Below are 26,877 nucleotides of genomic sequence, written 5' to 3'. Positions count from 1 at the left end.
GAGCAACTTTTACAACCAGTCATGGTTAAAATGTAAAAAAAAAAATACTATTAGTCCTACACCATACATAAATAAGTATCAGAAATGTACTGTAGGTCTTTTAGGTCACACAATAGATGGGAAGACAGAGAATTACCCAGGAACATGGTTTTACAATTTTCCAGTGAATAATGCAATGAAAACATGTAAATACTGCTAAGAGACATATGCAACTGGAACAATCCAAGTACATTTGCATAACAACTGGATATTTCAGTTAGGGATTTTCATTCTTACTTGTATATTGAACAACCAATAACCCCTAATGGAGAAAATAATGAGCTTAAAACAGCTGTAATAGAAGGGAACCAAATTAAAAGGCTATACATTAAAATGAACCAGTTATCACAAAAGAAATGCCACAAGTGAGGCAGAATTGTCTAACAATTAAGCCTGCAATGCAGTCAGGTTCTTCTAGGTTTCATAGGACACCACAGGCCACTTACTGACTGAAGATACGTCAGAATCATCTGTGTACAATATAATGAAACAGATGAAATGTTAAATATGAAGATCTCCTCCAGTTCTTCCAGTCTTAACTCAATACCAGCCCATGTGTGGACTGATTCTTAAACACAGGGCAGCCGCTTCAACTCTCTGCAAACGACCACAAAGTGGACCTATTTAGATATCGCTCAAATTACACGTTAAGATTATGTAACTTGTTGTAAATTTCCCACTAAACCCATCTGTCTCTTTTGTAAGTGATACCTCGATTTCTGAAAATATGAATGTTTGCACCACAGAGCTTATCGGAGTTGAGAGACTTCCAGCACACATTAAGGGGAATAATATTTAAATACTGCCAGGCTGCACCCCTCTTTATTTCTAAGACAAATGCTTGCATTTAACCCGTCCCAGTGGCACAGGCTTTCAATGTCATTGCAGCATTCAAATACAAGCCACTGCGCATATCCATCTAAGAGCGAGGGATTCAATGAAGCCAGGAGTGAGACGGACGCTTAACTCCACTGCGCGCCGCATTCATGTGTCTGATGGAGGAGAAGACACACCAGGACACGACGCGCTCAAAATGACATCATTCACAGGAGCAGCCCGCAGAAACGTGTCAAGAGGTTACACATGCGGCGTTACGGTGGCAACATCAAGTCGGTCTAAATGTAAAACAAATGCATTATTATTATTACTAGTATTATTATTACTATTGTGAATGTTGTTGCGGTGTTCACTGCCTTTGTTTTTATAAACAACGATAATCTGAATCCTCATAAGAAAAGCAGCAGCGACATCTTAAACGCATTTGCTTTTTAACTAACTGATCTAAAAGAGAAAATCAAATAAAATACAAAAACTGTTCATTTGGGCGACCACGCTCAAACACTGCAAGGGAAAAAGCGCCAGGAAGCGAAGCCGCAACGTCCCGGCCCATCTTAAATGCGCGCTGCCCGGACTGCGACTTGTGCGTGCGTGATCTCTGCCAGTCCACCTTAAAAGCGCAATGTGGGCAACGCAGGCGTACAGCGAGGCTTCCGCTTCATTCCCAGCCGGGCTCGGACCGGATCGGAGCGGCGGCGTCACTCTGGGGAAGACACGACAAAGGTTCTCGGTACAACCCAGCCGAACCCAGGCCAGCACCATGTCGGAACCGAAGTACCGCGACTGGATCCTGGAGACCATCGACTCGCTGCGCTCAAGAAAAGCGCGACCGGACCTGGAAAGGATCTGCCGAATGGTCCGCAGGCGACACGGGTCAGACCCAGACCGAACCCGCTCGGAACTGGAGAAACTGATCCAGGAGCAAACAGTGCTGAAAGTTAGCTACAAGGGCTCCATTTCGTACCGGAACGCGGCCAAGGTGCAGCGCAAGAGCCGCAAAAAAATCGAACAAGGTACCGGCGGCGGCGGCGGCGGCGGTGCTGTGGGTGAACAAACCCAAAATGCCAGCCCTCACAACAACGGCGCCAGTCCGGCAGAGAGCAAGGATGCCCGCGGGAAGGGCTCGGAATGTTCTGGGCCGAGGCAGTGCCCCGAGCCGCAGCCCCCCAGCCCGGGCGACGGCCGTGAGGGGGATGCGGGAGGTTTGGTCCCGGTTAGCGGAAACAGTTGTCTGTGCTGTGGCGCAGCGGCTTGCAAAAGTCAACCTCGCACGGCTCCCGGCAGCGGCGTGAAGGCAAGTGCACCCAAAGAGAAGAAACTGCAACACGGCAGCAGCCCTGCGAGCGCAGACAAGGGCACCGACACCGACGGCAGCAACAAAGCGAGGGTCACCCGCGGGCTGGAAGCGGGCTTGTCTGGACGCGAGTGCGGCAATAACGGCGGCGCACACAGGAAAACTTGCAGCCACCTTCGGCACAAGCAGCCGCCGCTCAAACCGAAATGCAGGGTCGCTGCGAAGGCGAGCCGCAGCGGCGCGGAGGGCGCTAATCCGGATTTGGGAGACCGGCTGGTGGCTTCTGTGCGGAGCCTGGCGGAGAGAAGGGGACCATCTGCGGCCAGGGGACACACGCACCTCGGCTTGAAGGAAATCCTCGGCTTCCTGAGCACCCAGGAGCGCCTGTCGGAGGAGAAGCTCACTCGCAGCAAAGTGAAGGTGGTCCTGGAGAGGGAGGTCGCCCGGGGTCGGCTGCGCAGGACGCGGTTTGGGAATATCACCCTGCCGGTGCTCGGGGCCGGGGCCGGGGCCGGGGCCGGGGCGAAACCCGCGGCGCGGCTGGTGAAGAGCGCACTGCAGGGCAGGCAGAGCACGAAAAAGGTAACTTAATATTTCCAACACGTCTGACAGTCGCGGCCGTACGCTTTTTTATTTGGCCGATTATTATTAGGAGGACACCCTAATTGGGACGGTACCTTAGAACACGTTTCGCGAAGCGGACGCACAGTCCGGTGAATATCATTTCTCACCATCGCGCTGACCCACTTCTGAGTGTTACTTAACATTCAAAAAGAGAACAGTAGTAAAAATAATAAATTATATATATATATGTAAACACGAGATGAACTGTTAGTCCACGTTTTCACGCACATTTTGGGTAGCGATGGAAACACCTCTGGGTTTGCCCATGTTTGAACACGTTGAGGTCGTGGTAGTGCGGGCTGGACGTGCGGAGGTCGTCGTTGTTCGCAGCTCCTCGGAGGAGCCGGCTGTGCTGTATGTGCGCCGGTGCGGCTCCCGGCGGGGCTGCGGGGCTGCGCTGCTGCTGCACGACGACAACTTCGCTGCCGTGTCTGGCGGGTCGGAAACAGCAGCGCACAGCGATCAGTTGCATATTATATTATAACGTATTGTTTGCGTATGTAGTGACAGTTTCGACGTCGGTTGGTGCATTTGTACTAGTTCTGTGCACTTTTGTGATCTGAGTCGGACTGGGTTTTCTTTCAACTCGTAGTGTGAGCCCAGTGTGCACGCAGTGTCTGGATCCCATGTCGCGCAGTTGAGGAGCGAAATCAGGGAGTGTTGGTGTCTCTGGGGATGACAGTGCTGTGAATACTAGTGCCAATGAGACATTTAAGGGTAAAGCACCTTAACTGGGAAAACACGCAACAACCACATTGTATAATTCCGTGTATAAGACTGCTGCATATACAGGGTATAACTAAAACCTCATCCATTTCTTTTTCTTGTTTCTTCGGAGCGGGGGTGGCGCACAATGCTTGATTAGTATCTAGATAAGGCGCGGGGCTAGATGTGCATCCCATGCGAGTGGTCTGTGACAGTGGATTCTGTTCAACTGCTGTGAGATCATTCCCCATAACAGTTTGGAAAAAATGTATTTTACTCCTCGGAAAGCAGGATAAACCAAAAAAATAAGTGCCACAAAGAAGAGTTTACATCATGTTTTGGTCAGGGCACTGTGTGTAACACTTAAACAGAGGGACAGGAAGTGTGCAGGGGAATTTAAACAGTGTCAGACTGTCAGGAAGTGTGTAGGGGAGCCAAATTCAAGTTGCATAAACCTGAATAGTTATTCAACAATTAAGATCTTTAGGTTTCAACCCTTTAACTCATTTATGTGTTCCTGTCAAGGTTGTGCAAATATTTTGATTCACCTTTTAAGTTGGACAATACTATTTAGATTTAGGCCTATATTTAAGATGTAATTTCTGAAGCTTCTTGGTCTTACAATGGAATAGTTAACATTGTAAATGCCTAAGCAGAAACAGCTACAGAATCACACACACAACATACTGGATATGAATCCTATATCCTGGAGAGCTACAATGATGTTTGGGTTTTATTCCAAACAAAGCTCCCAGTCACTTAATTTAACACACATGTATATATAAACAAATTAAGTTATCATAATCTGTAGCTATTAATTTAAAACTGCTAAATATAATAACCTGTTTGAGACCTTCCAGTCTGGCTTTCACTCTATGCTCAGCACTGTAAGTTAATTGCACTACTTAAAGTAACCAACCACCTTCTATACTAGTCCTAACCTCTGTGCAGCCTTTGATACTGTTGATCATGCGATTTTAATTGATCGACTTAGAAACAGGATGGGTGTCTCTGATACTGCTCTGAATTGGTAATCTTCTCTCTCAGGCACACAGTTTTTAGTTTCTGTTGGTGATTTTTTTTTTTTTTTTTGTCTCCCTCTGCTCCAATTCATTGTCCCTCAAAGGTAACTTTTGGGCCAATTTCATTTTCTGTATCTATGCTTCATTTTGGTCATATCACACGTAACCATATTATCTCTCTTCACTTTTATGCTGATGTGACTAGTGACTTGAGTAGGTTACAATTGACATTAGTAGGTGATACTGAGAAGGTAATTCAAGCTTTTATTTCATTGTGATTGTATCACATTGTGACTGCTGTAATTCACTTTACACCTAAGTCGCCAAGCACTCTAAAGTCTGCAGTTGGTTCCAAATTTTGCTGTGAGGCACGAAAAATAGAGAGCACACCAATTACCCCAATCCTTGCATCTCTGCACTGGCTTCCAGTGGCTTTTGGAGTAGATTTTACATTTTAATTAAGGGAAGACTTGGGATAGTCCCGATTTACATTTTAACCCCTTACAAAACCGAGCGGCCAAATGACAAAGCCTTTCTGACTTTTCCAGATTCCAAGCTAAAATACAGACTGTGCAAGCTTCTGTGCTGGACCAATCTTCCTCAAGAGCTTAAAGCAGCAAAATCAATGTCTTCTTTTAAAACCATTTAAAAAATATTTTTATAAACTTGCTTTTAAGTGTGAATAACTTATGGCTTTTCATTCCTTTTAAGTCCTTTTATAATTGTGCTCGGTATTTTATTGTGATTTAATTATTACTTATTTTAATTTCTCAGTATTTCCTACTGTGATTGCACCATTATCGGTTTTACTGGTTCAAAAATCTGTATAGTGCTTTGTACACCAGCAAGAAAAGTGCTGAATAAATAGTTATCAATAGTAATATTATTATAGAATTTGAATGTTAAGGGCTCTTCCAAACCAAAGTTGATTAGAGAAATGTTTTTAATATAGGGTTGTTGCCTGCTTCTGCAACCCCATGACATCTTAAGAGAAATATTCAAATCTTTGCTAAATTATGATATTTACATATTTTACAAGTGCTAGCCTATAATATGGATGATTCCTTCATTTCCAGGTGTACAAAACATAATGTTAATTTTGAATAACCTTTTCTGTGCAATTTATCAGGGTTTATAAAGTTGCTGCTTACAAAGTTTAAGATGAACACACTCAGAAACCTCATCACTCCTCCTGATTCAACATGTGATTATATTAATCAGGTGTTCAGTGGCTCTTGTCATCAGCAAAAAGTAGGCCAAAGAGAGCAGACTAAAACATCCAGTCAGGTCCAATTAAATAAATTGAGATTGATTGTTTTCAGTGATTCTGTAGCAAATATGTTCATTGCTAACCTTTTCCTGTCTTTTACCTAGGGATTATGAGGCTAAGCAATAACCCTAGTTCCACTGAGTTTGAACAGCCTTATCAAGGACCTCTGATCCACACAGCTCCAAATAAGTGACAAATCTCTATTTTAAGTAAAGACTGGTCCACTGACAGGGGGAGGCTGAAACACTGCCAGATCTAGGGGCATAACCTCACCATAACAGACTCATGCACACTTTTTCAGTAAAAAATCAGTTGTGGATTTCTGAAACAGATAGCTTTGTACTTCCTCTCATTATTATTATTATTATTATTATTATTATTATTATTATTATGTATTATTTATTTATTTGCAGAAACCCTAATCCAGGGTGATTTACAGGTTATTTACAGTTGCAACAGTTGTTTATATAATGTATCTGTGTTTTACAGTTAACATTCTTTAATTTATTTTAAAATTCAGTGACTGTCCATCTCACTTTGCTTTTAGAATATGTATTTTTATATACTATGTTTTTCATTATATGCCATTGACATCTTCCAGGGCAAACCACAGACATTTGTTTACAATCCGCTGACATTGTTTGCGATTTCCCATTATATCAGTGTCATTTATATGATACAAGAGTCGTTAAATCAGATCCAACAAAGAAAATAAGTGAAAGTTAATACAGCTGTATTTCAATTGGTTGACATGACTTCCATTATGTTTAGATGAGTTTTAAAACAGTGAGCTGCTCAGTGTGGGGGAGTGAGGCCTCAGTGTCACACAGTGGCTCAATGATCTGGGGAGAACACTGGCACCAGGCGGAGTCGGACATGTCAACGCAGAAATTCAGAAACAACGGAATTGAGAGAGGTTTTAAAGCAAAAGTTATACTTGGCAGATACAAGGAGCACTAGGACAGGGCTTGTTCTGATTCAGAAATGCATATAAACTGCAGACTGGTCCTAAAAACTAAAAACAGCTTCAATTTAACTGATCTCCTAATGCTTCCTTGAAGGAATGGTCTGCTGTGTTTAAACATTACATTAGAAATGCATTTAAAATCCTATAGCCTACTTCCCAAATATGTTGTGAGATCACTGGGAGGCATCAGACAAACATGATGATAGTTTTACTCTATAAAATACATGTTTTCAATCAATAATATGTGCAATTGACCATTATAATAAAAAAAAATCACAATAATACATCAATAGGTTTTAAGCAAAAGCATATTTAGCTACTTTAAAATTTAAGACCTACATTTTGATTTTCATGAATACATGTAATATTTGATCTTAAGCCTAAACCTAAAACACACATAATATGCAATTATTACAAAATATAGTTACTGTAACCATAGATACAAGTGTAACTGATCAGTTTTGAGAATTGCTTTACTAGGGCTGTTGATTTTGTTTTATGCAGTTGCCAATTTCAATGCAAGTTGCCTTAACCAGGGTGACTTACAATATATCACATTCTTTTTGTCATTTTACCCATTTATGCAGCTGGAGCAATCTAGGCAAAGTACCTTGCTCAAAGGTACAACAGCAGTGCCCCAACCTGGGATCAAACCCACAACCCTGTGCTACAGAGTCCAGAGCCCTAACCACTTTCCTAACCTAATTCACATGTATTAATAATTTAGTTTTGACATCAGAAGAGATCTATATGGCATTGCCTGCTTGGTCCATATTACAATGTGACTATGTGACAAATCGGCGCTTACGACACAATGCACTTGCAATACTATCTCTCTCTCTCGCGTATATATGACTTGTCCACAAGATGGCTTAATGTACATATACATGCAACAAAGTCAGTCGGGACCCCCCCTATATATATTTTAGTGTTTTATGAGATTTGCGCTTATCCCAACTATGGCCCATTGGATAGCCTAAATGTCGGAATTCTGAACACTGTCTGAAACACATTATTCTAGGTCACTGTGCAAAGAAAAATTGAAAAACATCCATACAACCCTGGAGTTGCTGGCACCCTGACACTCTTCTCCTCGGTGTTGCTCTATTTCTCTGCCATTTTCACTACACTAACATAGTAACATGTAAACACTTAGTTATCATTAAGAAGTCAAAGCATATAAGCTGCATGAAGCTAAATGCGTGAATGCAATTTATGAATACAAGAACTTGAATACCCAAAAAATCCTTGAATATTAAAATAATCGGTTTGGTTAATTCAATTAATTACCCCAGCTCTACTGCGGATATTGTGAAACAAGCTCTTGAAACACTTGAGTTAATTCATACTCAATGCCATTATTGCAATGCTGTGCTACTAAGGGGGGGGGGGGGGTGGGTTAGGCTTGGTTTAACTTGATGCCCAATGGAGATCTTGAAGTTTCTTACATCCTGCACCATTTTTGTAGCTGACCAGATTAACTTTAGCTTGTATTTGTGGGGGAACAAATATTGTATTTTTGCTGAAAGATTAATCAGTTTGTAATCAATGTATTTTATAGTTCACCTTTTTTCATGGAGCTACATATCAAAGTGTTTTACAGATTACCATAGTTATCATGGTTACCACAGTTCAGCAGCAGAATAGTACAGGAAGTATAACGGGAAGTATTTATCGAAATCACCATATACATTATATTAAGGTAACATGAACAGGGTAGATGCATTACTTGTTTCCAGGACCTTGAAATGTCAAGAACTAGCACAAAGCTTTTTCATTTAAAATGTTGCTGAGTAAGGTTACAATAGGAAAGGTCTGTTCTTATCAGATATTCATATTTAGAAGAAGCCTGGAATACAATTTTCAAACTTTGATATGTTGTAGCTCGGTTGTCTTTGTAAAAAAAACGATGGAAGTGACAGAACCATTCTTTGAGGCGACACATATATTGACTAACTCTTTCAGCTGTTTCTATAGGCACCTCTACATCTGTCTATGTGCCCATATACTGAAATGTAATATACATTTAATAAATAAATTGCGACTTAGAACAGCCTCAGACATTTTTCAATGTATTTATTTTTACAATAATCAAGAAAGTGAGACTGCACTCATTATGTACCATTTTTAAAATCATAATTCATTTATGTATTAAATATAGCAGTAGACATTTAAAGGCTGAAAAAAACAGGTAAAAAACAACAAACATGTTTCAGCCAAGAGGTTGTCAATGCTGAATAAAAATTAATGAATTACAGTTTGAAAAATTGTAGGCTACATCATGAGTGTGGACTCATTTTATAATTGTAACTTGTGGAATCACCACAGGCTCTTACCTTTCTTAAAGGGAATTGTGCATGATTCCTAAAATTATGGTTTTATGCATCATTGCATGTTGCGGTCAGATGTTTACCACTCTTCTATTATTATTATTATTATTTTTATTTCTTGGCAGACGCCCTTATCCAGGGCAACTTACAACATAAGTGCAAAAATACAGAGAAGTACAAGGCATCAATCATTACAAATTCAACTTAGCTAAAACATAGCAATTCAAAATAATAAATTTCACAAATTCCAATTACAATTTACACAAGTACAGTAAGAGACTTCCTACATCCTGGACAGTGAAAGCTAAGTGCTGTTCTAGTTCGATTCTGGCATATAAGCAACTTTTAAGACTTACCAAATAAAAGCGGATGTCATACTCTGGCATGTATGCTCTTTCAGTGTTTCAGAATGTGTCGGGTCATAACTACATGGAAAGTGGAAAAACTTCAAAATAACAGGACATGTCTTTCCTTTTGCAACTTGAGTCATTATTATCACATCAACCGAGTATTAGCATTTTACAGTCTTACACCTTGATAGTAATTATGGTTTGGGAACTAGCAGGTTGGACATTCTTGCATTTCATTTGCATTTGTTTATTTCAAAACATTTTGAATCCTTCAGTTCTGTTGAATATTTTAAGACCAAGTATGATTCATTACTGGTTATGAAACTGTTTCATGTTTCTTAAGGAGGAAAAAGATGCCGAAGAGCAGATGGATTCAGACTCCAGTGAGGAAGACACGCCAGATGAGCCACAGAAACCGGATTCCACTGAGCCTCCTCACAACAAGGAGGACCCTTCACCACCAGGTGCTGATGAATCTGCAATGGAGAAAGAAGATGCTTCTCCAGAAGAAGGCGACTTGGAAATCATTCCACAGGATCTTTCTGCTGTTACCGACCAGGAATCCGTCCCAGAAAAGGAACATGACTGTGCATCCACAGAGGTGAAGGAGGGCAACCTTAAGATGGATGCTTGCAAGGATCAGGAGATGGAAGTTGATGCTCCCATCAGTGAGAACACCATCACTGAACAGTGTGCCATTGCCAAGGTACTTCCCATAAGCCATGTGGACCTTGATCCATCTGCCAGTAGTGCAGCTGACGCAGGCGAAGTGAGCACTGTTGAGAAGCGTCCGGGTGAATCCTCTGCCACTGAAGACCTGGGCCGAAATCTCCAAGAAAATACAGGTAAGTTAGCCAGAGTTATATACTTTTTGAGAGGAAAGAACATCTCTGGCGAAATATAATAGCCATGCAGAGAATTAAACTGTTAATTCAACTCTAATTAAATTACAAATTGTATACAAAGCTACAGTGCAGAAACTGCAAAAAAATGTTTTGTGGGTATTACATTTATGAGTGATTAAAATAATAATCCTTTAATTATAAGGGTACCACACCCCACGTTCTTTAGAGGCATGTTTATACAAAAGCAAACTGCTGTCTCTGGTGGCACTGATGCAGTATTTCTTTCAAGGGAAATGCTGGTAAACTACAATCACATTTTGTTAGCACTGAACCAACACTCTAGGTGGCTCAGTTGCAGCATGTGGCATGTTAACTTGACTGAAGTAATCTTTTCTGTGTAAAGTGCACCTTTTTAATAGAGCATGTTTTATGAGTATGGCTTTGGATCAAAATGATGCATTTCCACTGCATATCAGGACATAATGCTTTTGTAAATGGTTGCAATCTGTTTTTGTACTCCAGGAGTCATTATTATCACAGACATTCGTCTCTTGTTGCAAAAAGGTAAAAGTGGAGAAAAAAGTAGTGGAAGGCAAAATCATACAGCATTTGATTTGTGAATTTCACATGAACATGCATTTCAAAATCATTTAAGCACAGAATGTTCAGAACTTCTTAATAACAGAAATATATAGGCTAAAGCTTTGGAAATATTATGGCATTCAGTAGTATAGTTAAAACTGAAATCACATGGAACATTGCTCTGACTGGTGTTTATAAAAATAAATGGTAATTTACAAAGTTTGGGCAAAGGTAATGCAGTGACTTTTATACAGTGTTTTTTTTAATACATTGACTATGGTGCAAAGTAACTACATTTTACAGTTTGTGTTGTGTGTTTCAAAATCGTCAGGATCTATGTGATGACCAATGAACATGAAGTGTAGGAAATAAGTCAATCATATACTCCTTAAGAGAACATCGGCTACTTACAGAACAATGGAAGAATGCATTCTCATAAATAGATTATGTGATTTATATATTATGTACTATTTTTTATTTGGTTTTCCTTACAAAGTTCTGTGGGTGCCAACTGTGTACCACACCTATTTTGAACTTCAATTAAAAGTTTTTGTCATGTGACATTGTAGTGGAAAAACTTCTAATTGCACCTTGAATTAACCAACTGTTGAGAAATGTTGACAGTCAGAGGCTTAAATTCTGAGTGAAACTACTGCCATTGCTATGATCCAAAAAAATGGTTGGATGTATGGCATCTTAATACAGTTGAATAACCTAAATCTTTTCTCTGGTATGCTTGATTAATATTGTTTTTTCTGATTGAATAAGAGGTCATACTGAGAATTTCACACATCAAATTGAAGAATCTCAGCATGTAGGTCTTTCATTTCTGGCCAATGATACTCAGGAATGATAGTCCACTTGGGTGAATAAATCTGATGTTCATCAAATAGATCTGACATCTTTCCAGCAGGACAGGAAACAAATGCTGTCACATACAGGACATGAGTGATCATATTTTATATTGATGAACTTTGACAGCTTTTGATAAATTCAAAGACTTGGGGCCTGATTTAAATACAAAATGTTTGCATGCCTCTAATGTAAAATGTTGCAGGAGAGTTGCAGCTCTGAATACAGCAGTGTCACTTCTAGCTAAAATGTCAGCAGCTGAGAACAGGGAAGAGACGAGCTTTGAAGGGGGAAAAATATATGTATCCTTGCTTAATAGCACTTATATACTGCAAATACATATAGTGGTGTGGGTTGAATGCCAACCCCTGATTGGAAAAATATAATGCAAATTAATATTAATTAATGCTTCAATGTATTTGCCCTCCCTGAAAGAAAGTCAAGCTACACCATTGTGATGATTTATTTTATTTACATTGCTCGATTGTGTAGTTGAACAGGTTGAAATGTAGGCCTATGTGATTTATTACAATTGTTTCAATTTCAGGGTCACATTTATAAATAATGTTATAAACCTAAATCTTTATTAGGCATACTATTTCTCTTCCCCACAGCTGGTTGCCCAGAAAGTAATGCCCCAGATTTCTTTCTACGGGAATTTTAGAATGTGGGGCATTAGGCTACATTCTGGGTGACCCTTTTGTGTGTATATGCGTATATGTGTATGTGTATATGTATATGTAAGTGTGTGTGTAATATATATATATGTGTGTATATATATATATATATATATATATATATATATATATATATATATATATATATATATATATATATATATGGGTCATTCTTCCTTAACATGTACCACCGAGGGTGATCACCAACTTGGTAATAGTTCAAGTTAATAGTTAAAACAAAACATGAATACATATCTTAACATCCATTGTTAGAATGCATACAAAATCAAGGAATGAATATGATGGTTTCAATAGTGAAATCCTTACCGTTTGTGTGTAATTAATATTTTTGATCACAAAAAGTTGCTGTATTGTAGTCATCACAGACATGAGTATGCCCTCTATATTTATTTGAACTAAAATGACTCGGAATTGTGTGCCTTACTCATTCATTATAAACAGAATTTAGACTGATATTATAACATATGAATTGATAACAAAATAAAACGCTTAGTTATTTACAATTTTTTACCCACATCGAATTCAAAACACTCGTGTCTTTTAAGTATTATTTTTTGTGCCCATCTTTGTATTGAATAGAAACTACCGAGTCATGATATATTATCAGATGAATATAACCACACTAATATAGGGTTGGTTATATGTGTGCAGTGTTATGCAATAATTAAAAATAAATTGTTTATGCAAGCACGGTGTCCCAAAATCATATTCGATCTGTACATTAAAGGGACGTATTTTCTTGCACTCGGCATCCAATAAGTGCATTTATTCTGCGTTTATAAATAACCTACTGTTGGCTGGAAAATGACAGTTGCTAAATTTGGAAGGGTTACTATGTGTAAGAAGTGGAAAGAGCAATTGTGTCCGTGGTGTCTCATTTGTGATTCAGATTACCACAGAGATTTCAGTCAGCAAAAAAATGGACTTGTGTGAATTTAAGGTAATGTAAGGAATACATTATCACATGATATATTTACAGTGAAAAGATTTTTGTTTGTCTGTTGTATTTTTGTTGCAGGTCGTGTTGGTCGTGCGCTACACGACCACAGATCTCAAGCGCTGTATTTAGTTAACTGTGACACCTTTTTGTGCAATTCTACAGTAGCAAAACATCAGAAATAAATAAATAATAAATAACCTAAACAGGTATCAAAATGTTATGTTGGGTGTGCCAGAAAATGAAACGCATACCCAAAAATGGCGGCAGCACACAACTTTTTAAAAATGTGGCCATCCACCTGTTCAGACGCTCATGAACACCCACAGATGCATGCAGACATTGTTTATATGTTACAATGAGCATCAGACAACCAAAAACACAAGATAATATTTTTTTATATACTTTTTGTACACCTGTTTGGTGCCTGTGTTCCAATCAAAACCCTATGGGAGGTGGTAAAAACATGCCTCTAGCACAAAATGTAGCTGGCTGATTATAAATACATTTAATAATTAAAAAACACAAGAATGTAATAGATAATGACACGTTACATGTTTGACTCTCGTGTAACACTAATGGTACATGTTTTTGGGAGAATTACCCATATATAGATATCTATATCAATACCTATATCAATCCACTGCTGTATGAAGGCCTCCCCAAGATACTTCAGTCTATAGCTCCCTTTCCCATATCACACCTGCAAATTTTATTCTTTAATCTTCCCATTTTTTATGTGGTTGTCATATTTTTTAATCTCCTGGGATCTATTCAATAGATCCCAGGAGATTAAAAACTGTCCCATTGAATATCCTATTGAATAGAATAGAAACTATTGAATAGACTATTGAATAGGAAAACTCCACGCCATCCCCGGTGGTGAAACCCTGCATATATAAATGCCGTGGAGTTTTCCTCCCTTCTGCTTTTTTTTTTTTTTTATCCCTTCTTCTGATGGTAAAATGTTATTCCTTGGCGGGGACACGGCATATCCCCACTTCTGATATGCATTTGTTGAAATATACCCCCCTGACCCGCCTCTCCCTTTGCTATCGCCAACCCCCCCCCCCAATAAGCAATAATTTATAAATTTGTCGATTATTGAAAGTTGGGAAAAATGTATGAATCGATGCATCAAATTAGAATAAATCTTTGCCAGTTTACATTTCATCCTCGAGTGTGGGTGATACTTTACATGGTTGTACAGTAAACTGTGAGCATGTTAAGGCAGTTAGATGATTTACTTTGCGGTACTCAACAGTCATAGCTTAATCTAACATGCAATTATGTTGATATTCTTTAACAAGAATATGCACCTAACTGACATAGCATAACTGATACACAGGGACCGGAATTAAAACCGTCCTTCTGCTGGATATACCCCATCTGAAATTTGCACAGTTGATGCCTGGAGAGTCTGCATTTTTTTTAATTTAAAAGTGAAAGGAACATAGCCCACCTATTTCGTTATTTGTAGCCTAATACTTTAAATATAACAACATAATTAAATCCACTGTCTGTTGTTCCAAATCATGGTTCTTGGTTATATGATATGCTTTACAAATAATAAACAAAAACAGGGTGATAATAAGTATGAATAAACACTGTTTAATCCATAGTAGCACCCCTGTGACCCAACTCTGACATTTTCGAATAAATGAAAGACGTTGTAAAGACAGAATAAAAGTAAAGAATAAAATTAACATAATTAGCGTAAGTAGAATAAATGAATAAGTCACAAATGTTAACAAATCAGTAATGAACAGGTAAACAGCTAAAAATGCAAGTAGAAGAATAAAACAGTGAATAAATTTAAATGAACAAATGGATGCAAAAACATATGGATGTTGGCGATTCACATTTAATTTGTTCATCTAATTGTGTCACACCATTAGGCTACTTCAGTTACTGTTAGCATTCTGGCAGAAAAGTGTGTGGATATAAGTCTATATAACACTTGTATTTCTTTACATTTGCCAAACTTGCTTTGTTAACATGTTGGCATAATCACGATAAGCTTTTAGACAGCAATACAGTTGTCTAAAACAAGAGGAGCTGTGAGAGCATTTGCAGGTGGTTGTCTTGCAGGTGTTTTCTTGATTTTAATACTGCTAGAATGTGACCACTCCTACGGCATTGTGTGAAACAAGATCTGTGAGAAGCTCATTTGGCACTGCAGATGATTTTAGTTTTGATACCATGAAAGTTTAGCAGCTGAAAATGCTTCTGTGAGCGGTTTGCCGCACAAAGTTTTTATTTAGTTGAGCCGTTAGTAAATACAATGAGTTTTGTTAATGACAACTAGATTCCTAAATCTCTTTAGTAGTGTTGCTCCATTTGCTTTTTGATTTTTTGTTTAAAATATTAGGTTATGCATCGTTGCTGTGACACTGATGAAGCAGTTATTGATTACGAATGAATGAATTAATTAATAAGTTAGGTCTGTTTGTAATGTTATTCTGTATTTTTGAATATTGAAGATGGTGAGAATATAGTCAAGAAAGGGTTGTAGAAACTCCACATTCTAGTTTTTTCTCTTTCTTCAGTACCTAACTAAAAAGCCCCTGTGATGAATCAGGTGGTAGTCATTAATAATTATAGTAATAACATTATTTCATTCCTGTTTGGTGGAGAGGTAGCCTAACTGTCCACAGTTGTCAGAGTCAGCTGGATCTTCAAAGCACCTGCCAGGGAATAGAACTATACCATCGAGACGTTTCAAGTACGACCATTCATATTCATTACCCTTCTTTTATGAAGCTGCTATTCTTTTCAAAATAAAATAATGTCTTTACATTTTTGCAATGTTGACGTATGATGTAAATGAGCAGACTTAAACTGAAAAATATAGTCTCGGGAAGGAAGTGGAATATGTGCCACTGAGGTCAGAAGTTTTAAGCTGATAATACCTACACATTAAAGATTTGAAATAAAGTAATGAGTTTCAGACAGGTTGAGGTGTTTTTTATACACAAATACAGACAGCACAGATTGGGCAATTACTTTTACATTTAAGCCCCTGCTTGTGTGCATTTCCTAACGCCTCATGCCCATGATGTCAACAGGATTTGTGTCCAGGACAAAAAGTTGTATCAATACAGTTTGCCTATCCGACGAGTAAGGTTCCCAAATTGTGGGTCAGGACCCACCACCTCTGTCACTTGCGTTTGTTTGTTTTCAATTGTATTCCTATTTTGTATTCATGTAGCTGCAGCTAGCACAATGTAACAATCTATGTGGAATTATATTTCAGTCCAGTGTATGTGTGTGGAGGGTGATCAGTGCCAAAAGATTAACGTGATTATGAACGTGATTATGAACATGATTATGAAGATGAACATGAACATGATTATTAACATGATGATGCAGACCATCCGCTTTTACAATGTTGCCATAGACACTAGTCGGAAATCAGACATTTCAACACAGAGCAATGGTGGACAGATGTGTTTCAATGGAAGTTAAAACATAATAGTTTGCATATTGTATTTTGTACCTTCCTATTTGGGAAAATGTACAAAGATACATTTACTCACTTACACGGTCCCTATAGATAAAGGGAGGTGTTACATGAAGTTTTACATTTTACTCAATTGCATTTATTTTAGGCTTTATACAATTAATTGTGGAGCTATAGAAAACATATACATCTACAGATAGGCTTTATATATATATATATATACATACACAAACATGTTTTTTTCTTCATTGATAAGTTCACTTGAGCAGTAATTCAGTCTAATCTAATTGGCTGCGGCGGCTATAAATTGCTTAAAACAGGCCTATTATTATTATTATTATTATTATTATTATTATTATTATTACTCGATTTCTTAGCAATTACAATTCTATATATCACATATATCACATTCTAAAGATTATAGCTCAGCATAGTGGTTAAGATGTGTGACTGCAAGTCTGGTATTGTGGGTTTGAATCCTGATGTATGCATGATTTTTTTTATGTATATATATATTTTATATACAGTATCCTGGAGTTAAACATTTTCAAACTATGGAGGACTATAAATACTAAAATGTAAAATAAATACACAAAGACAATAACATATGAAATAAATAAATACACGGATATTTAGGCCTATCTATTTATTTCAACATTTATTTATTCATGTATATATTTATTTCCCATTTGCCTTTTTGCTATTTACATTTCTCAGTGCGCTATTTTTTTCAGTTTTTGTGACAAAATGTGACAAAACCCCCCTCTATCAATCACAGCTATTGGGCTAATCCAATGGACATAATCATCTTCATAATCATGTTCATCTTAATTTTGGTACTGATCACCCACATACAAGTGTTCTTTGCCTTGTAGTGCTTGTACATTGTCATCAGGCTATAGTTAGAATTTAAAATCTGATAGAAAAGCAGTTAAAATATTGAGTGTTATCCAGATTATGACAAGGTGTGCCACAACCTGCAAAGCCCATGCATTGCTTGTTAAACATAAATGTCTGTAGTAAAATATACTCCAAAGTCAGTCCAAATAAAGAACTTTGTTGGAGTAAATGATCAACCTAAATAGCTTGAGAATTAAGAAATGACCTGTGATGTATTTATAATTTGATGTTAAAATATATCATAGGTCTTAAACATGCATAAGCAACATGGTTGCAAGCAATACAGAAAAAATACAGGCTGTGGAAAATCAAGGTGAAACATCGCTTACAGCACTAAAAATAGAAAATGTGACACTGAAAATTTGTGAAACAAGAAACATAAATAGTAGGCTAATGAAAGTCACTCAAAATATAGTAATTAAAATTATCAAAGACAATTGGCACTGTAGCACAGACCAATCATTTTTTTTCTGTCACAAAAAAAGCAATGTTTAACATTTTAAAATGTTTTGTTCACCACCTTGTGAGTGTTTATGGCCAAATAGGATACACAAAATGCTCATGTGAATTTTAAAGACATTTAACTGCATAGTGGTGCATATAAGTTTATGATTCATGCAACTTTGGTTACAGATATTTATTTATTTTTTTAATTATTTTTATTTTTTATGTTTTTATTATGTTTGAGAGTGCAAGGGGGTGAATACTTCCTATAGCCACTGTATATGTTGAGAAAAGATATTTATGAACAAATGGTTTCATAGTAAATGTATGTGCCTTCTGTGTGTCGTCTTGTGTACATGCACATTGGGACACTCTTTTCAGAAAAGGAAACGCACCAAGGAAAAGGCTGTTTAAAGGAGTCCCCCACCTACTTGAATTGAGCAGCTGATTATTTCGGTCGCACAGGGTATGGTTCACCTGCTGTGTAACCTGAAGTATAGTGAAAGGAACAAAACGAGCAGAGCGAGAGTCTGCACTGATTCATGTAATTAAAAATATTCAAAACTACCCCTGTTAAGATCTTCTAGTGGTTCATACATAGTTCCCATGATTGCTAACATCATGAACAACATACATCAACAAAAATGTTAAGTGATTAGCTGTATAGTCCTTGAACGTCAAAAACATTCACATTATATTTATGTTACCATGTATATAGTATAGTTATAATTTTTTAGTTTCCATTTTATTCTATGTCGTGGACATGAAAGGCGGCAAGCTGGTTGTTAGTCCTCCAAAGATGGGATCTTCATAAGATGCTTTTATAGGTTTACATAACTATGAGATAATAATGATACATGTGATCATCAATTTTAAAGGGCTGTTCACAAGGATCCTTTTTTTGTACAGGATAATAACATTTTGAAATTATTATTCACTTAAAGGTGGCACTGAATTTCCTTTCAGAGTGAACTGAAGGAAAAATTACTTATTTAAAATAAGTTGACCTATGTTTTCTCCAAGAAGGAATATACACTTTGCATTAGACATATTACAAAATAAGAAAGGTATATTATTTATTTCAATAAAATATAATCACACTCACAGACTTTAATTTGGAGGATTGATTTGAGATTAGTAATACATTATGCTTACTTACTTACTTACTATTTTAATAAGAAACCACATATGATGTAAAAATTTAGTTATGTTTAGTGGTGAATATTCACACAATCTGATGTGAATTATCAGTCTAGTTCTAAAATCAGTATTTAAAAAATCAAAACTAAACAAAAACACCTCAAAGCTCTGGTTTATTTCACAGTGATGAGCTTTCTACATTAGTTATATTCAGATCCTTGCTTAGTCTTGGGTTACAACACATTGGAAAACGTGCGGAAACAATACCTGTTATATTGAATGTTGAATACAATCTGCTTGTCTGTTCCAGATGCTGTGGAGCAGCCTGTACAACAGGAGATGGTCTGTCCTCCTGTCCAGATAGACAACAAGAATGGAGAGGATAATTTGCAGGTGGAAGAAGCCATTGTCACACCTGCACAGTTCATATTGGACTCCAGCTCAGCACAGGTTTGATTACCAACCTATCAATACCTACCAATATCTATACCTACCAATCTTTTTCTTCATTTGCTAATTAAAATCATTCTCATAAGCCAGAATGTATCTCTCTACTTACTAATCATTTTCCTATGTGCCTGCTGTACCCCTTGTGCTTTATCATTGCCAGTCATTATCAATGTGCTTTACAATATTTATCATTGGTTTACAGAGCTAGTGAGATACGTGTCCTTTTACAAATCTTTCAACAAACATTTTTACACAGCTTGCAGCTTAAATGCACAAGAGCATTGATCAAAGCACTTATATTGTGAAATAGTTCATAATATTTATTTATTTCAATGCCTAAATGCCTGATTTTTGTTTTTGTTTTTCTTCACTTTTTAGGACAAAACGACAGAATGTATGGAAGGTGTAACCCTGACTGCTGCAGTACCAGTTGAGAGCTGTGAGTTGTTTTTTTGTAAAATTTTATTTTCTGTAAATCATATTTTTAATTTAAAATCCTAAACTCTGTGGAGGTCCTTGCTTCAGACAGGACTCTCAGTCTAGAGAGCCACAAAGTTTCACCCTTTAATTAGTTTCTAGATCCAAATATTTTTGTATGTGAATAAGATTTGAATAAAACCACATGGTATACTTGTGTTAGACTGAGATGAACAGAAGCATGTAGTCAGTATTAGCAGGTATAAACTACATTAAAACATATGGGAAGTGGGAAGTTTCAGACTACAGGAGAAGCAATATTGGTTTTTACCTTCCCCCAGGAACCAGTTCAACAGACTTCCTCATTTGCCTTCTTTAGACGCTCCAAGCAAGATAAGAACTATCAGTATAGCTATCACTGCAAGGCGGTCCTGGCCTATCCCTTTGGCCAAACTGACTGCAACCCACGGTTTTACAATAGATATTCCCTTTAAACTGGATAACTCGACAAGTCATATGACTGTGTGACTCCAAAGTCTTCAAGAGATAATGCAGATACTGTTTCTTTAACTCTTTTTTTTATTTTTGTATTCTAACTTCGTTCCAGTCTAATCAATCACACAACAGCAAACAAATGTGCTCCTCTGAAAAAGCAGAGCAGTACATTGATGATCTAAAAGAACTTTACTCTAATTTCACTGTTTTCCATCTATCAAACACTGGGATTCGTTTGGAACTAACAATTGAAATTTCAAATTGTGTTATGAAACCACATGTTATTTAATTTGATGTTGCTCATTTTCATGGTGAGCCCACTCCCATCAGCATTAAGTAGATTATATAAGTTTTAAATATATATATTAGACACAAAGAAGTCTGATCATATTTTGCAGAACAATGTGAAGCATTGTGTACAAGGCTCAATTGAATGCATTTTGAAATTCCAACAACCAAAATGTACAAAATAAATTAAATAAAAAGAAAAACAAATCCAAAAAAGGGCAGTTATGTAAACAAACATTGATGATTGTGGAAAATGTATTTACTTGTTAATCATATTTAAATTATAACCAGAGATTAACAAATTTAAGAACATCAGAAAACATTGCAATTTTTTGCATCAGGGCATCTGTGGTGGCTTCTAATCAATCAATCAATTTTTATTTTTATAGTGCCCTTCGCAGGGTAGCCACAGAGCGCTTTGCAGAATGATAAACACACAACAACATAATAAATAAATAAACATTGAACCATATTGAAACTAAAATAAGCCCACATAAAAGAAACCAAAATAAAATAAACCATTAGGCATGGAGAGGAGAAAAACTAAAACTCCTGTGGATGGCAGATTGTTATAGGAGAAAATAAATCTCTTGGGGTCCACAGTTTAGGCTTAGGCCTAGGCCTAATGTGTGCTGCTGGCTGTGGTATGTGGGTTGGTGTTGGAACATCAGCAGCCGTTGGTTGGCGATGATTCGTCACTTCTTGGGGGGCGGGTGCACTGTTCGCCCTCTGTGCTCGGGTGCCTCATCAGCCCTTTGGGGTGGGTGATTGTGCCTCTTTGAGCTTCCAAGGTGGGGGTCAAGGTGCCTCATCGGCCGCTCGGAGGAGGCTATTGCTGGAAGACAAAATTACCCCTTAACTCCCCTAAATATAATCATTATTTGTATTTATTTATTTACTATGCTGTACTTTTACATTTATCTTCATTAATATTACTATTATTTTGTCTAAAGTTGTATGTGTTACGTTCATGCTCTTACTGCTATGTTTCTTGAAATATGTATATTTTGCGACAAGTGTAAGTTCCCCTGGGTAAAGGTGTCTGCTAAACAATAGTAATTTAGTGATATTAATGATTCAAGAATCAAAGCCATTATATTTTTGAATGATCCCAAGGAGTAAGACTTTTACTGCCCTATGTGAATAAATGTCTGTTTTCAGTTCTGAATGTTTAAACTCGGTTTTCATTTATCTTCCCCAGTCTCAGTATCATTGTTGATCTTGAAAAGGTCCTTTTGATTGACCTAGTTGATACCTTTCTTGATTTTTGAATAACTGAATCAATTCTACATAGTCTTCTCAGGTCTTGGCCAAGAACATTCCAGTCCCTTTATCTGCCCAGGCGTAGTCACTGCCTAGGTGCACAGGTTGGGTGCTTGGTTAAAATGGACAACACAGGTTCCAACCCATTCCAATTATCATACGAATCACTGTAGTGTCAAAGCAATTTGCACATACTTTTAACCAGACGGTCCAACATTTGAGTGTTTTAACACTTCAGTTACACAGAACAATGGTCAATGATTTTCTTTGTTTGCATCTCAAATGTAGGGAACTGCAACAGACCTAAATCAATTGCAACTAAAACGTTGCTAGAATATGTTACTTTCTACTTTATTAACAGAACAGGATATAATGAGCAAATAGTGGGATTCTGAAAAATACATTTCTCTACATTTCACTCACTTTCTTTAGTGTTTTTTCTCAGTAACTATGCTTATGTTATGGGGTTGTGACAAACCTGTCCTTTGACCAAGAACAACAGCAAGCCTATTATTATAATTCCTGAACAGGTTACACATCTGTAATGACCCATGATGTCACAAGGAATTTGGTATCTGTTTCTTACATTGTTGTTTCATAGTGCATATTTGCATAGTGCAAACCTAGAGGGGCATGCCACACATTATACAGTGCACAGGAGAGGACATGTTGAAAACAAAGTGAAATTACATTTTAACTGACTTTAACACCTAACTATAAAGTTAGTTTAAGAAAGCAAAACAACAAAGAGAAACTCTACATTCACTTTAAGTAAAAGAGAAGAGATTAATGAATATGGTGATCTTCCAGAGTGATTGTGAATCTTGTGTGAACTGCTCTGTAACAATACAGTGAATGACAGCAGCCCCTATATACAGATGTGCCTTTATGCCAGTGTCTCCTGGGCCTGGGCATTAGGATTAATTGTCTTATAAATCTTAATTGCTAGGATTTATCAAGCCCCTATATTTATTTTTTCCTTCCCTTTTTCACCACATTAGGCGTGCTGCTGCCAAGACATTCAGCAAACAGAATTCTGTTTAGTTTGTCCTTAAAAGGTTGATGAACTGTTTCTGAAACCGGTCTAAATGACGCATTCTTTATTCTGCAAGGGTATAAGTGGTTCAATTCCAGACATGACACATGGTCATTGAATCAGCTCAACTATGAGGGGAGTTCTCAAACTCAGCTTTTTTTAAAGGCATAATCATTTTTTCGAATACAAAATCTCATTAAGCTCAAATTCAGCTTACATAGGTGTTGTATCATACTAGAAGTGTGTGTGTGTGTGTGTGTGTGTGTGTGATATATATATATCTACATGTATGGCATATTTTTATTTGGAATTTGGGAGAAATGTTTCCAGAAGTTTATAGAATAAAACAAAAATGTTAATTTTACCCAAACACATACCTATAAATAGTAAAACCAGAGAAACTGATAATTTTGTAGTAGTCTCTTAATTTTTTCCACAGTTGTATATATGTATGTATGTATGTTTTTTATGACTTCATATATTGTGCAGTAATTTATATCAGTTTTAAAATATTTACAATAGTTGACGATTCACACATTGTCAGTTCTTCTGTTGAATATGAAGACCTGAATATATTAATATATCCTGTATTTTGCTGTGTGATCTGCAGGTTCTAGTTGCAAAATGGAGGTGGGTGTTGCATCCTGTCTGCTCACACCCACAGCGTCTCCGGGAGACACAGACGTGAGCGAGGAGAGAGTTCTGAATGGAGAGATGTGAGTATCTGTGTGGAGATGGGGATGGGATATGGGGCTTTATTATTTAAATGGAGATGTTTAACTGGTTTCCTGTCATTAACAGGGATGCACTATATATATATATATATATATATACACTCACCTAAAGGATTATTAGGAACACCTGTTCAATTTCTCATTAATGCAATTATCTAATCAACCAATCACATGGCAGTTGCTTCAATGCATTTAGGGGGGTGGTCCTGGTCAAGACAATCTCCTGAACTCCAAACTGAATGTCTGAATGGGAAAGAAAGGTGATTTAAGCAATTTTGAGCATGGCATGGTTGTTGGTGCCAGACGGGCCGGTCTGAGTATTTCACAATCTGCTCAGTTACTGGGATTTTTACACACAACCATTTCTAGGGTTTACAAAGAATGGTGTGAAAAGGGAAAAACATCCAGTATGCGGCAGTCCTGTGGGCGAAAATGCCTTGTTGGTGCTAGAGGTCAGAGGAGAATGGGCCGACTGATTCAAGCTGATAGAAGAGCAACTTTGACTGAAATAACCACTCGTTACAACCGAGGTATGCAGCAAAAAAATTTGTGAAGCCACAACACGTACAACCTTGAGGCGGATGGGCTACAACAGCAGAAGACCCCACCGGGTACCACTCATCTCCACTACAAATAGGAAAAAGAGGCTACAATTTGCACAAGCTCACCAAAATTGGACAGTTGAAGACTGGAAAAATGTTGCCTGGTCTGATGAGTCTCGATTTCTGTTGAGACATTCAGATGGTAGAGTCAGAATTTGGCGTAAACAGAATGAGAACATGGATCTATCATGCCTTGTTACCACTGTGCAGGCTGGTGGTGGTGGTGTAATGGTGTGGGAGATGTTTTCTTGGCACACTTTAGGCCCCTTAGTGCCAATTGGGCATCGTTTAAATGCCATGGCCTACCTGAGCATTGTTTCTGACCATGTCCATCCCTTTATGACCACCATGTACCCATCCTCTGATGGCTACTTCCAGCAGGATAATGCACCATGTCACAAAGGTCGAATCATTTCAAATTGGTTTCTTGAACATGACAATGAGTTCACTGTACTAAACTGGCCCCCACAGTCACCAGATCTCAACCCAATAGAGCATCTTTGGGATGTGGTGGAACGGGAGCTTCGTGCCCTGGATGTGCATCCCACAAATCTCCATCAACTGCAAGATGCTATCCTATCAATATGGGCCTACATTTCTAAAGAATGCTTTCAGCACCTTGTTGAATCAATGCCACGTAGAATTAAGGCAGTTCTGAAGGCGAAAGGGGGTCAAACACAGTATTAGTATGGTGTTCCTAATAATCCTTTAGGTGAGTGTATGTATATATATATATATATATATATTAAATTCCCCTTCCCTGTATTACTGTGTGTTATACAGTTGAATTGTATTCAGTTGAATACATTGTCTCCAAAACAAACTTCATATTAAACCTTTGTTAATGAACGAAGAACTAAAAAATAGCCTTTAAGGTGAAGTTTGCTTTTTAATATACATTGATGTTTTATGCAGTTTTGCGAAGGGCTTCACTTTTCTTTCATTGTTTCAGTGACTGCGACTATTTTAAAATGTTTCAAACTTTACTTGTGCATGCTTCATAGCAGCAGTCTGTGTAAGACTGTAGTAAAGGGGGAATTTTAAGTTTTCAAGGCTTGGAAAATATTTAAGAAAGGAAAGGTTAGAGCCTTCAATGGAAGTTTATATAATTTACTGGTGGCCATTATTTAGTTTGTGATCTAAAATGACATTTCCGTTGGTAACAATATATATGGAATTAAACATTGATCTATTTTAAATAATGTAATATGTGACATTATTAATCATTTACCATGTAATTCAAAAAATGTAAATTATGCATAGCCTATCTGTTTCTATTACTGTATTTCTTTAACAAAATACAATAGCAATAGTGTTTAAAGAGGCAGTTATGTGGGCAAGAAAAATGCAGCAAAATTCAGTGCAACACATTTTTATTTTAGATGCGCATTTTATGGAGATGGTTAATTTTATTTATTCTTTCACCAATTTCCAGACATTATATTTTATTTTGTCATTTAGTGCTGAAAACTTGTTTTGGTCCACTGATTAGCTAAATGTCTATGTGGTTGTGCTAATACAAAAATAAACATATATGCATAGCTAGAGGAGCTTAGACATTCATTGAGCACTGGTACTCGGCAGAAAATGCTTTTTAAATGTGTGAGTTGGGTTTACATACTGAGTTTTAACACCCTGTGAAGCTTGCAAGTAAGTAAAAAATGTGCTCCATGCTTGAATATCTAATTCTGTACAAGAACTTAAAACCTCTGGCTAGCACACGTTTGAAGCTTTGAAAACATGCCTATGTAAGACTGATGTCAGAAGGTTACAATCGTTATTATAAATAGCTTTTCACTTGGTTGCTGATGCTTGGAATGACCTTTCACTCTCTCATACTGCTTATTTTGTGACAAAGATGATGACAAACCAAGACCATTAAAAGCCCAGTAATTATTGTCCTTAGATTTCTGTTCCTCTTCTCTCTTTCCCTAATTTGCACGTTACATAGTAAGGTAATCGGCCAAAGTAGACAATCATTTGTTAGTTTTTGGGTCCGGATTCAAAACTTTGACCCACCCGCTAATAGCAAACTACAAAGCTGTACATCATAGCGATTACATTTCTGATTAGAAGAAAGTGACATCTTACTGAAAATGAAGCTGCAACTGAGTACAGTTCTGTAGTTTTCGATTAGCGGGTGGGTCAAACTTTTGATTTAATCACAGCCTGAGTTCTTCAGGTGTGATTTCTTATGCAAAACCAATCAAACCTAAAAGCTGCAATTAGAATACATTTGCACACTAGTGTTACATTTAAATAAAATCTTAAATTATCCAGGGTCTTAAATCCG

The 26,877-nt window shown here is 37.4% G+C and overlaps 1 protein-coding gene across 1 annotated transcript in view; it reads left to right on the top strand.

The window, feature by feature from the left end:
• Positions 1-1,515: 1,515 nt before the first annotated feature.
• The window catches only part of samd1b (sterile alpha motif domain containing 1b), a 29,060-nt gene continuing 3,698 nt past the window's right edge, over positions 1,516-26,877 (top strand). The window contains exons 1-5 of the mRNA XM_066708131.1: positions 1,516-2,752; positions 9,782-10,283; positions 19,610-19,749; positions 20,128-20,188; positions 23,859-23,964. Coding sequence (XP_066564228.1) covers positions 1,637-2,752; positions 9,782-10,283; positions 19,610-19,749; positions 20,128-20,188; positions 23,859-23,964 — 1,925 coding nt within the window. The 5' untranslated portion in view covers positions 1,516-1,636. The remainder of the gene's footprint in view (positions 2,753-9,781; positions 10,284-19,609; positions 19,750-20,127; positions 20,189-23,858; positions 23,965-26,877) is intronic.

The sequence above is a fragment of the Amia ocellicauda genome, chromosome 7 (assembly GCF_036373705.1).
Source record: "Amia ocellicauda isolate fAmiCal2 chromosome 7, fAmiCal2.hap1, whole genome shotgun sequence".
Lineage (NCBI taxonomy): Eukaryota > Metazoa > Chordata > Actinopteri > Amiiformes > Amiidae > Amia > Amia ocellicauda.
The sequence above is the reverse complement of the archived record's forward strand: the minus strand, read 5'-3'. Positions and strand labels throughout refer to the sequence as shown.